Source organism: Antrostomus carolinensis, unplaced genomic scaffold (assembly GCF_000700745.2).
Source record: "Antrostomus carolinensis isolate BGI_N321 unplaced genomic scaffold, ASM70074v2 scaffold15133, whole genome shotgun sequence".
Classification (NCBI taxonomy): domain Eukaryota; kingdom Metazoa; phylum Chordata; class Aves; order Caprimulgiformes; family Caprimulgidae; genus Antrostomus; species Antrostomus carolinensis.
The window spans coordinates 833-13,112 of record NW_010304589.1 but is presented as its reverse complement, the minus strand read 5'-3'; the positions used below and the strand labels follow the sequence as shown (position 1 = coordinate 13,112).

Below are 12,280 nucleotides of genomic sequence, written 5' to 3'. Positions count from 1 at the left end.
AGAGGAGAGTAATGTGAACTGTGGAATATTTACAGCAACCTAGAATAATACTGTTCCTACAGTATCTCGTGCAGACAACTTTTCCATAAACACAACAGTGTATTAAAACATAAGGCAAATCAACACTGGAGGCCACTAAAAAGCTCATTTGTGTTATTTCCCTTTATGAAGTAAAAGTCCCAATTTCATTTAAGTGCTATAAAAGTAATCCTAACACATAATATTGTTAAGAATTATAATTTTAAAAAGCTTTTGTTATCGATGCTTGTTTGTCTACATCTGTTTACAGAATTTACGTTTTTATGCCAAAAGTACATTTTAAAAAAAAAGTATTTCCAGAGAGACACTGTTTACTACAATTCTTACTACAGTTGATTGAGCTGGTGCTTCGACAGAATTGTAGCCTGTTACTTAGTATAGCAGCCACTGTTCTTATAATCCCTAAAGCAGCAGAATTCCCAAGGCAGATTTGTTAGCAAGTTGTAAACAAATAATTTTCAAAGACTTATTGGCAATAAAAAAAGTCATCTTTAGTCCTTTAGAATTTAAATTTCTCCACCAAATTGGAATTTTTGAAACTGCAATCTACTTCCAAATTAATATTCTGGAGCAGTTTGGAAACTTGTCTCTGAGGAAGAGTCAAAATCTATTTCCAACCCAGACTCATCAGAATTTGGGAGAAAATTAGGATAGGAGCTTAAGTCTGAATGCTCCTGCATGTTAGCAGAAGCATTTTTCATAGCTGAATGCATGAAGCATGAAGATTCCCAGAGCCAGGTTTCAAGGTCCGCAGAAGAGTGAGGCATTTTAAGGTGGCAGTATGAAGAATGACGTTCCATAGAAGATGGGACAGTTTGACATTTTCTTAGTGATGCCAAATGGTCTTTCCTGTTTAAAAATAAAAGAAAAAAGAAAAACATTATTAGTGTTTCAATAACATTTCTATTACTGTTCATATGCCTGACAGGGAATCTTCATATAAGGAAGAACACCAGAGGAAAGTAGTTAATTCTGAATGCATTTAGTGAGTTAGGATATGGGACAACAGGAAAAGGATCTTGACCTGATGACATGTAAAAGAGGGGCAACTCCGCCATTATGTGTTGTCCTCAGAAGTAGGCATAAAATAGTTATATTAAAAGCCACACGGTTCTGATGAGCTCAGAAGGGTAGACCTAGTTTGTACATTACCGCTTAAATAGTCCTGACCTCCCTCCAGCTATCCACTTTGGAATATTTACTGATTTACTAGTGTCAGCACTAACTGGACATTAACAAAAATAGTCTCAACATTTACAAATTGAATAGCAAATACAGTCATTCAGCTTCCCAAATGCCATCTCTGTTTTCCACTTTACAACCAGCTAATTATCACTAACCTGAGCAGCTGGAACACAACTTTCCTACGCTCTAAAACAGCACCTGAATCACCAGGTTAGTCTTTTTCAATTTGAAAAACAGGAAATTGAAGAATCCCCAGTTCTTTTCTTTAAAAGTCATCTTTAGTCATCTTAGTTGTCTCCTCTCTTGCAGTGCTTTTGGGAAAAAACCCAAAATAGCCCGCAACAGGCCCTCTCACACACAAAAAAACCCCAACTTGCCATACACACACTTCAACACCAGTTTCCATACCTGAAGTTTAGGTGCACTAGAAGATACCATCCACCAGGTTAAGTTTCCTAAAAGGATTTTCAAACTGTAAACAGCGCCAATTTTCACGATATTTAAGTTTGATTCCAAAACAGAAGCTAGATCTGATTGAAGAGCGTAAAAAAAGTGGAGGTGATTACTTTCTGCAAAAGCAGCAGTAAGTCCTTGGTGGATGCTGAAACAAAGTACAAGCCCAGAGAGTCACGTGTAGAATAGAATGCAGGATTCTCCACACAGAGCCTTGGGACCCAGCTACCTGAAGAGGGAATCCACTTAAAGGAAGACTTCAGAAAACTCAGAAGTTTGACAGTGTAAACAGTTCAGTGGGAGCTGATCAGCTTGAAGTTATCATAAAAGCATACAGCAAAAGCCACATCATCACCATGTTCTGTTTTATGGCCAAGAGCTTGCTCTTTCCACAAGAAGAGAAACAATGTTTCTGGCTAATCATGACTCAATAACCAAATAACGCCTCCAAGAAGTTAGATGCGAGATAGTCCTGCGATATTGTGCCTTCCAAATGCCCATTTCAGATTGAGTCTCACGATGAGTAAGTCTGGAATATTAGCAACATCAAGAAGCTGCTACATGAGGGTAAAAACAGGAAGATGACTATATCCAAGTTTATTGCGGAAATGAGTCAGAAATATCATTAAGAAAAGAAGGAAAAAAAGACACTGGATTACATGTGGTATCCAACAACTGAAGAGATGACAGTAGGATGGTAGCAAATGTATACCAAGAACTACATTTCTGCTCAGAGAGATGGCCTCAAAAGCCAACTACAGTTTTATAAGAAAAGGCTTTAACTGATTTCAGAAAGGGAGAAGAGACAGTATTTTTATACAGGAACTAAATGCTTCTGAATTCTGGGTAAAACTAAATATTGTAAAAAGAAACTATCTTTACAACCTAATATTAAAGCCACCATTTAATACTTCCAGAGAAGGAAGGAAACAAAAGGTTCAACCTCGTTAAGTTTTCCATGAAGTCAGAACCTTTAACAGTAAGTTTGACTACCTGTGCCTCTAAGGGATGGAGCATATGAATCTCATCTTCCCACGATGCCAATCCAGAACCTGGCAAAGCTTCTTATATGGAAGTAGAATCAAATGGTTCTTCTCAGATATATCAAACCTGCATTTCTGATGGGTCAGTGCATAGCATTGCCAGGGCAAAAAAGAGCATTTTTGATCATCCTCCTTATCTAACTTTATGACTAAAAACAAAAAAACAAGTTCAAGAATTCTGGGCTCAAATAAAAGGCTATTTTTTGTTTTAATTTAAAAGTGTGCTGTATATAGAACATGGCAATGCTTTAACTGAAACAACTGCTGCAGTTGGCATTCTCCAGTGCTACAGCTATTTCTTGTAAGCTTTTATGAAGTGTTTAAGAATTCTGTTCACTCCTAATAGCTTTTTGAGCTAATTTCTCTCCCCCTTCTACCTCCTACCCAACAACTTCAGGAACTGAGACAATCTTTAGAAAAATTACAGTAAAATAGGTATGACCTACTCTGTTAAGTCTGGATTTATGCTTTTTCAAACCAAATCTTAGGAGACTTTATATTTATAAGCATTTGGACTGCAGAGAGAGCCTATGTTTCTCTATTTCTAGCACTACTCTGACATGTCTGTGCAACTCTGTTCCAGCAAAAAGTCCATTTTTTAGCAGGAAAATCTAAGCTGAATATTTGTCATACCAATTTTGTGAAAGTTTGAAGAGCTTCTTGGGCAAATACTACACTCCCAAGCAAAAAGAGAAACAGTAACGGTATTCTTAAGATTCATACTGAGGTGAGTTGTCATCAATTCCTCCATACATGTTGTGCTACAAAGTTTAGTGGAAGTAAAAATTCAGAAGGGCTAAAACTCCTACCAGCTTGGTAAGAGAAGCATAATGAAGCCAGTTACAACCAGGTTAAAGTAAAGGTTTCTCTTCCACTGAAACAGAGATTCCTAAACATTTTCCATTTGTCTTATTTTAATTCTTCCCAACTATCTTACAAGACTGTCCTTCATATCCATGTACTTTTTGACTCCTACAAACTTTCCTGTATAGACCCTTAAGAATCTAGTCTTTCTCACGTCTTCCAGTTTCTACCTGCTACTTCTGATTTAGAACATCTTGAGCAACCTTTTCCTCCTCTTTTCTTCCCAATTGCTCCAGCTACTGTGGAGCAGAGAAGAAACAAGGTCTCTGTTCTCAGTCCAATGCCTGCTCCATAACCCACCCCTCTCCCCAAAAAGCATAAGGCTACCAACAGGCAACCCCTCTTCATCTACAATAAGTAAACAGTCATTGATCAGTTATAAACAAGAAACACCAGAAAATATACTTAAGAAACGATGCTAAGGATTAGAAGCAGTGAGAACTGGTTTATGTTACCTTTAAGAAAATTATTAAATCTTGTTTTAAGAGAGAAACTTATCAGTACTTGAAGCTCTGACAAAAGAGAGAATTTCTAAAAAATGCATCATTTGCATGCAGCAGCACTCCACTTTACCTGGCTGTAGAGAATAGCTTGCTTTTAGCCTGGGAATAAACTGTACCAGCAATCCGACAAAGCTGTTCTTGCATCCATCGAACATCAGCAGGCATGTCAGGAAACCAGTTTACTAACCTACAATCAAAACCAAAATACACTTGTTTTATAAGCAGTAGATCTGATTTGCATTATATTCTTACAGATCATGTTCAACATCCAAAGTAACACAGCTTTTATTCTCCCCAAGTTAACTCCCTCACCAAAGCCTCCAGGTTTTCCCAACCTCTCTAAATTTTTATCTAGTCTATTTATTGCTTTTCTACAAACTAAGAAAAAGGGCAGCACAGACCGCTCCATCTCTGATCTATGCTGAGCAGCTGACCAGTACGTGCATTTTACACCTCTTGACCAATGTTTAGGAAGTCAGCAAAAAATTCCTGTCTCCGAGACCTCTTTCTGTGTGGCGAGAACTTTCTAGTCAGTTTAAAGTTAAGTGGGAAAAGAAGGAAGAACAAAAGAAAAGTACAATGGAAGAATAAATAGAAGGCAGAAACAGAACAATGTCACAAATATATTTCTTTCCTTATGATGCTCTTAACAGAAGTCAGTTATACCAGAGGGGCACGAGGGGGAAAAACCCACGTTAAAGTTCTGTTGAAACTTGTTTCCTCTCAATCCACCAAAAAGTGGCACAGAAACAAAATATTTTACTGGAGTTCTATATGGTTCCATTTACAGAACATTTGATTTTTCAAGTATTTTCTAAAGATAGTAATGACATCTGCTGTTCAAGGACTGGAACTCTCTTAAGCAAGCACAAAGCTTAGGGTTCATGGTGCATTCATTTAGCATCATTTTTCCTTTACAAGAACAGAAAAACTTGTACAATTAAGCCCAGCTTCAAAAGCACAACTTTCAGTCAACCTAAATGAACCTGGTAAGAAAGTTCACATTGTGAATAAACACTGGATTTCACTCTCGACTCCAGAAAGAAGCTGAAGCACAAGAACTATCTGGACAGAGTTCAAATACCACTGCAGAATACAGTAATAAAAGAACATGCTCCTGGAAAACACAATTAAGGGTGCTCCTTTCAAGCAATTACAAGACAGCTACTAGTAATAAGAGTAAATTGTTTAGAAATCTTCTTAATGTGTTTATTTATCTAGCCTTAGACTGTAGAGGCTTTAGGAGGATGCATTATGTATGTAGGTAGAAACAGCCATATTTGGACGGTTACCACTTGAATTCTAGAGTACCAGAATGCCTACGACACTGAATAAGCTCTCAGTGAGTAAGTTTCCAAAAGTTTAATAATTCTAAAATGGTTCATTAAAAATTCCTTACCGTAAAGCAACAGAGTAAGCGGACTCTACTGGTAACGTATATGGTAGCATCAGATAGGATATCACTCGCATTGGGAAGAATTTAGAGAACTGAGCATAGAATCCATTCTGTTCTTTACAAGCTTCCTGCAGTGCTTAACAATAATTAATTTTGAAAAATATGTTAGACTATTTGAAAACAGTTTAAATAATTTGCTCAAAGTTTGGTAATCTTCAGTCAACATTATCAAGTGTTACTGAATAAGGCTCAGATAGAAAATGAAAGAATTAATCTCAAGGCACTCTTACCATAAACCTTCTCTATTTAAAATAGCTATTTTAAAATTTTACTTCTTTAAAAATACTCAGTATTTTAGATAGAGTCTCTAACAAAAGAGGAATGCTAAGGAGTTTGTTTAAATTCTAGAGTTGCGCATATTCCAGTTACACATAGTTGTAAGAAATATCACACTTCAAATTTTGTTCTCCCTATGTCACTGGGATCACAAATTTCAGATCTTGGAACTACTCATCAACATCCACAAAAAAACCTACGTAAAAGTCATAGATTTAAAAAGTATCAGAAGTGGGTTTGGTCTATTAACAGCTTATTAAAAAGACAAGAAAGCCAGAGAATTAGAAATCTATGGAAGTTTGTTTTAAAAATGAGGGGGGGATAACCAGTGTTTAGATTTGAGGTTCAACTTAGGTGTTAAGTACATGCTTGCAAAAATACTGTGCACATCCAAAGTTTATCCAAAACCAAGTAAGAATTCAATTCACAACTCTGCAGTGTTGAAAGTGGCTCCTTCCTCCTGCTTCAGTATTATTTCTGTAGCTAAATCAAAATGTGCATGTTCATATTTAGTTAAGTATTTAAAGAACTTTTTTGAGTTGACCCAGTCTCTAACTTCACAGGCAGCTGTAAGATTAAATAGAAAGCATCTTATGGAAATTATGAGTAAGCAGGCGAAAAAAAATAAATCAAAGTGTGCCATTCAAAGTTACAGGAAACAGTCTGAAGCACGTACCTTTACGAAGTCTAGGAGGAAGACTCTCAAATATGCTCTTCTCCAAAGGCCATGGATTTTGCTTCAGCTGGTCATTAAGTACTTCCATTTTCAAAGTTTCTACTCTGTTATTTTCTGTCAATTTTTTTTTCTTCATAGGGTCAACATGTTGTGCAGCCTCATGAGGATTTCTTTTTGTGAAGGACAAGTGGATATGAACTGAGTCTTTCAGAATACCTGAAAGAGCCAAGAGCTTCCACTTAGGTTTGATCCATGGGCCTTCAGAGTACCTGTACAGCACCTGCAAGCTGTACATCTGTACAAAGGCCTATCCTGAGGGAACATTATCTACCAAAAGTCAAATACACTTGCTCTTATAATCCCACAAACATTTAATTGCCCTGATGAACATCCTTTTGCAGATTTAGGTCTTATTTTAAAGCAGGTTCTAAAGAAAAGGAAAAAGTGAACAATTAACTGAAACTGCACTGGAAGCATACAGTCATTTACCAAAGTTGTTTTCCAGCAAGAAAGCAAATGATTGAAAAGAGAGGAGGAAAACTAATTTAATATTTATCTGAAAGAAAACACCTAAAAGACATAAGACATTTGGGAAACTCACCATGGCAGGTACCACAGGAGCACTCAGAAGCACTGCTACAACAGGGTGGAGAAGGAAAGCAAGTAGGGTACCATATTGTTTTAAGATGTATCCAAAGTATGGATCTAACTTGCAAAACTGGTGCCAATTAAGAAGTCGCACTGATGATTACCTTAGAAACAAGCACTAGATAATGAGCACATAGTGAAAAATACTAGAGTATTTCTACTCAGTTTCCAGAAAATTGTTAGAAAGTTATTTATGTATAAAGAATACTAAATTTGACTAAGATCCATACCTACATACAAAAGAATCTGTATCCTACTTACAATTGCTCCCAAGAGTCAAATGTCAAAAGAATACAGTGAATTTAGCAAAATAAGTTATCTGGAGTGTTACAGATATGAGAAAAAAAACCTCCTACAGTTGAAATAACTTAACAAAGGAGGTGCATAATTAATGAATTTGGAAAGGCTGTAATTATCACTGATTAAACTTGAAGCAAGACAAACCTGTGGCAGAATAACAAAAAAGGTGATCACAGGATTAGTAGTGTGAAAAGGAGAACAATAGTGCAATACACAGAGGACATGGAAGAAAGATACCAAGGAAGAGCTGCAAGAAATCTCAGACATTAGTGTCAGACGGAAACATGCACACAGGAAACTTGTGGGTGCAGTACAGCAATGGAACCCATCTTAGCACAGACAACCACAAATTATAGGCTCTTTGTATAGCCTGCGCTTATAAACTCTTGGTAAAAGGTATAAAGCAAGACTCCCTCATTAAACATTTAGTACTATTACTAGAAAAATCAAACTCTTAAGCAAAACTGTGATGTTCTTTAACAGTGAAGAAAACTGTTCCAAGAAAACCTGAATATGAATGTTTAGTTAGAGTATAAGCAGTGAGCACATCCATCTATGACTGCGTTACAATACTGCAGCTGGTACTGGCTGTAATTAGTGCAAACACCACATTTCAGTTTCCATTCCTCTAATCTGACCCAGTACCAATCTGCTTCTGCATCCAAAGACTACAGGGACGAGGCATATTTAACACATGGTTAACTTCATACTAATATCAAGTTACTGTCTTTAACCTGTTTGTCTCAAACTGTTCAGAGCAATAACATAATTAATGTTAATGTGTTACTAGAATTCTAGTAGAGCAGAGCAACTTTCAATTCTTCCTAAACTTATCTGGATCCCAACAACTGCTATGTTACAAGTTGTCTTCTTCTGAAGTCTTTCATGGTAGAGACTAAGGATTTGTCTGTGACTGAGTTTATATTGTTGTTAGCCAGATCCCAGACCTGGACTATAAGGCTTTACCTAGAAATTCACTTGGATGATAGCAGAGAGGAGGTGGTAAGATACAGGTTTCACAGGACTAGGAAACAATAGTCTATTCCTATACTTTACAATTAACAGGAAATAAACAAGTAACATGATTTCCCTAGAACTGGAATTCTTTGGTAATTTCACTTAACCACACCTCAACATTCACTTCACACAAATTTGACAAAAACCCAAAGGTTCAATTTCTGTGCGGGAGCACAACTTACCTCGGGTGAATAGTTACAACTATGTGATTTCTGTGAGAACTAAACTGATTGTGATCCCTTCAAAAACCTTAAAGACCCAGCCCCTTCTGCTGGTTTTGGCTGGGATAGAGTTAATTTTCTTCATAGTAGCTAGTACAAGGCTGTGTTTTGGGTTTCTGCTGAAAACAGTGTCCATAATGCAGTGATGTTTTCATTGCTACTGAGCAGTGCTTGTGCAGTCATGGCCTTTTCTGCTTAGCTACATACAACCCCTTCACTCTTTATTTTTTTTTAAATTCAGGTTAAGACCACATCATCAATAATCATCCACAAGTGTGACATACCGTTCTCTGTCAAGAATTTAAGAGCATCTGAATATCCTTGCTCACAGATCTCTCCTAGTACCTGCAAGCATAGGGTAAATGAGTCAGATAAATAAAAGGAGATTCAACTTAAGATCAACTAAGTTTGCATAATGAAAAGCCACTTCCATTCTTGTAAGAAAATTTTACATTAACAATTGCTATAATTCAACAGATTCAGGTTAACATGCCCACTGTGATGATGCATACGTGATCACACGTACATGAACTGATCTTTCAGCTACTACAGATGCACTGAGTTATTCACCTAAAAGTACAGCATTCTAACAGTCTGCAAGAATTTTCTCCCATTTTCATTTCTTTGCCTAGCCTTTCAGCAGTTGCAAGCAACAATGAAACAGGGTAGCGTGGAGTATGCCAACTGCCCTTCTTCCCTCCCAGTGCTTCCCACTTCCCAAAACTATGAAAAGTCAGCTGTGCAATTCTCATGCTCAAACTCGGACTTAGTCTTCCATATGAAAACATCTTTCACCAGATGCAACACCAGCTCACCTACACAGTAGTCCTAAACAACAAAAAAAAAGCCTATATAAGTAGAGTTTAACTTTTTTCTTCACGTGGTCAAAAACCCCTCCATTAAAAAAATAGATCTATAGCAGTCAGAAATATTACTTCTCCTCTGTAGTACATCCCAAGCCAACTGGCAAAGTCTGTGAGTCTGTGTTCATTTTTTCAGCTTTCACAACAGTAATCCGAGAGCATTTCCCTCATCAGATCTGCAATTAACAACACTTAGCAAAGTTTAAAGGCAACTTGCCTGTGTGAAGTATTAATTGAGAATTTTACAAGACCATGAAGCTTTAGAACTTCTGCTAAGTTATAAAGGACCTGGTCAGCAGGTAAACATGAAAGGACTACAAATTGACAATTATTAATAAATAAATAAATACTGAAAGCCAATAGCAGGACACGCATTTTTAGTCTGAGAGAGACTAAAAATAAGGAGAATGAAGACAAACTATGAAAAAAATAGAAACAACAAGAGAAATGTCACCAGAAAAGTTTGTATGAGTAGATAGAATACTAAGATTACTGTATCTTTCTGTAAAAGCAAGGCTTTTATATAGAAAGATGTTTTAGTAACTACATGAAAGCAGTGAGTTACCTTAGGTTCTGGTGGAAAGTGAAAGAGTGCTTGTGTTAAACGATAAAGGTTCCCCAAACTAAGCTGAATACTGGTGTTGGTCACATTCATTTCATGAAAGCTGGCAGAATGTCCCTTTGGACAGATATCACACTCCCCAGCGAAAGGCGAAACTGTGATGGTATTCTTAGATTCATAGTGAGGTAAGTTGTCACTGATTCCTCCATCCACATAGCGCTACAAAAATGAACAGAAATAAGAAGTCTCAAAGGTTGAAAATTTCTAACTAGCAGATTTCCCATGCAAGAATTAAATAGCATTTAAGACTGTAACAGAACAGTCTCTGCCTATGATCCTGAGCTAAACACATTGTGAATAGCATGCTTTGTCCTCTAACACCAGTTAAAAAACATTCCTACCTATAGTGCTCTAGATAGACTAGAAGTATTCTATTTGGGATTTTTTTTTGTTTAAGAAAAGAGCAAGTCCATTATAAAGATCATAATCCTACACAACACACAGAGAAAAAGTAGCGCAGCTATCTCTTCTTCCTCAAAGGAAGCACCAATCAAAGAGCTACCAAGATACTTCTTTTACTAATATTCTTTCTAATATATAGCTCTACACTTCAAAGCTCAAGTTCCGTGATACTAAACCATTCAGTTAGACTAAGAATAACATAAAATTACTCTTAATAATTAGAATTTGATATAAAAGTATCAAAAATATTTGGACATAAACTACAAGTAAAAATGGACAATGCTTTAGAAACCTTGCCAACAGTCATGGACACCTATTCTGCTTTGAGTGCAAGTCTGAAAGCTGTTCCAGGTCACACTTTTGTCTCTTTTGTCTTCAGTTGTCCATTTCTGTAGTTTTAGGGCATCATCACCTCACACATTTTAAGATCCAAGAACTGAAGACTCCTATATTGGAGTAACTGCTACAGCCAAAGACAACACCTCCAGTCACTCACATTACCATCTTTCCAGCAGGACCAGTTGTGGCCAGTTTGTTCTGACAGTGGCAGAAGACCACTCCACATTATCAGCTTTGGCAGTTTAGTGGCTGCATTTTCCTTCTTCCTAACTAGGCAAGAGACATAACCTGTAGCTCCTTGTAAAATTTAAAGGTAACAAAGCAGGCGTTTTAAACAGGAGCAACCTGAATTGCCAATTTCATCAGCATTGATACTTACTTTGGCCAACATATTAAAAAGAGCACTGCCTAGAGCAATTTATCCAACCTACTCTTCCAGAGCAGCCTGTTCCTCTACCTGTTAGCTTTCTTGGACACTCTCTAGACTCAGCAGCATGCAGCTACTGACAAACTTTCTATAGGTGTATAATACAATCACTAAGGTATACATGCAATCACCCAGTCCTTTGTGAAAGTATCAAGTACAATACAACAGGTTTAGCAAAGGAGGAGACACAACATGCAGCCTTCTCAATATTAAAAGGTAGAAGTACACATCTGAGTCACCGTTCTACAGAGGTAAATGGTTTTATTTGGAGCTTCTTCTTATCTGTTCCCTCTAGTACTTTTTTATCAAGGGGTAAAAAACCCTAAACATAACCCACTGTTCTGGTTTTGGCTGGGATAGAGCTAATTTTCTTCTTAGTAGCTAGAATAGCGCTCTGTTTTGGCTTCAGTATGGGATTTGGTATGAGAAGAATATTGATCTTCTACTGATGCTTTTAGTTTTTGCTAAGAAATCAAGGAGTTTCTAACTTCCCATGTTTTGCTAGTCTGCAGGAGCAGAAGCAGCTATGAAGAACATAGTAAGATTAACAGTTTCAAACTGGCATTTGGATATGCCAATGGGATATTCCATATCATGTAACATCATGTTGAGTATATAAATGAGGGTTGACTGGAAAGCTTGTTCTCTCATTCTTCTGGGATTGTGGTTTTGGGATTTGCTGTTCTCTGGGATCACTAACCAGGAAGAGGCTAGGCACTGGTCAGTGGGTGGTGAGCAAATGCACTGTGCATCACTCATTTGTATATTCCATTACTACTGTTATTATCATTATTATTGTCATTATTATTTTAATTTTTATTTTATTTCAATTATTACATTGTTTTTATCTCAAGCCACAAGTTTTCTCTCTTTTACCCCTCTGATTCTTTCCCCCATTTCCTATGCAGGGGATGGTGAGTGAGCAGCTGTACGCTGTTTGGCTGAT

At 37.0% G+C, this 12,280-nt stretch overlaps 1 protein-coding gene across 1 annotated transcript; it reads right to left on the bottom strand.

Annotated features, from left to right (window-relative positions):
• Positions 1 to 517: 517 nt before the first annotated feature.
• On the bottom strand, positions 518 to 10,325 carry LOC104522273 (patatin-like phospholipase domain-containing protein 2; the record flags this gene model as incomplete). Its single annotated transcript, XM_010164513.1, has 6 exons — positions 518 to 888; positions 4,158 to 4,274; positions 5,487 to 5,619; positions 6,496 to 6,711; positions 8,966 to 9,026; positions 10,110 to 10,325. Coding segments are annotated over 6 exons (1,035 nt in total), but the record flags the coding sequence as incomplete, so codon positions are not given.
• Positions 10,326 to 12,280: the final 1,955 nt, after the last annotated feature.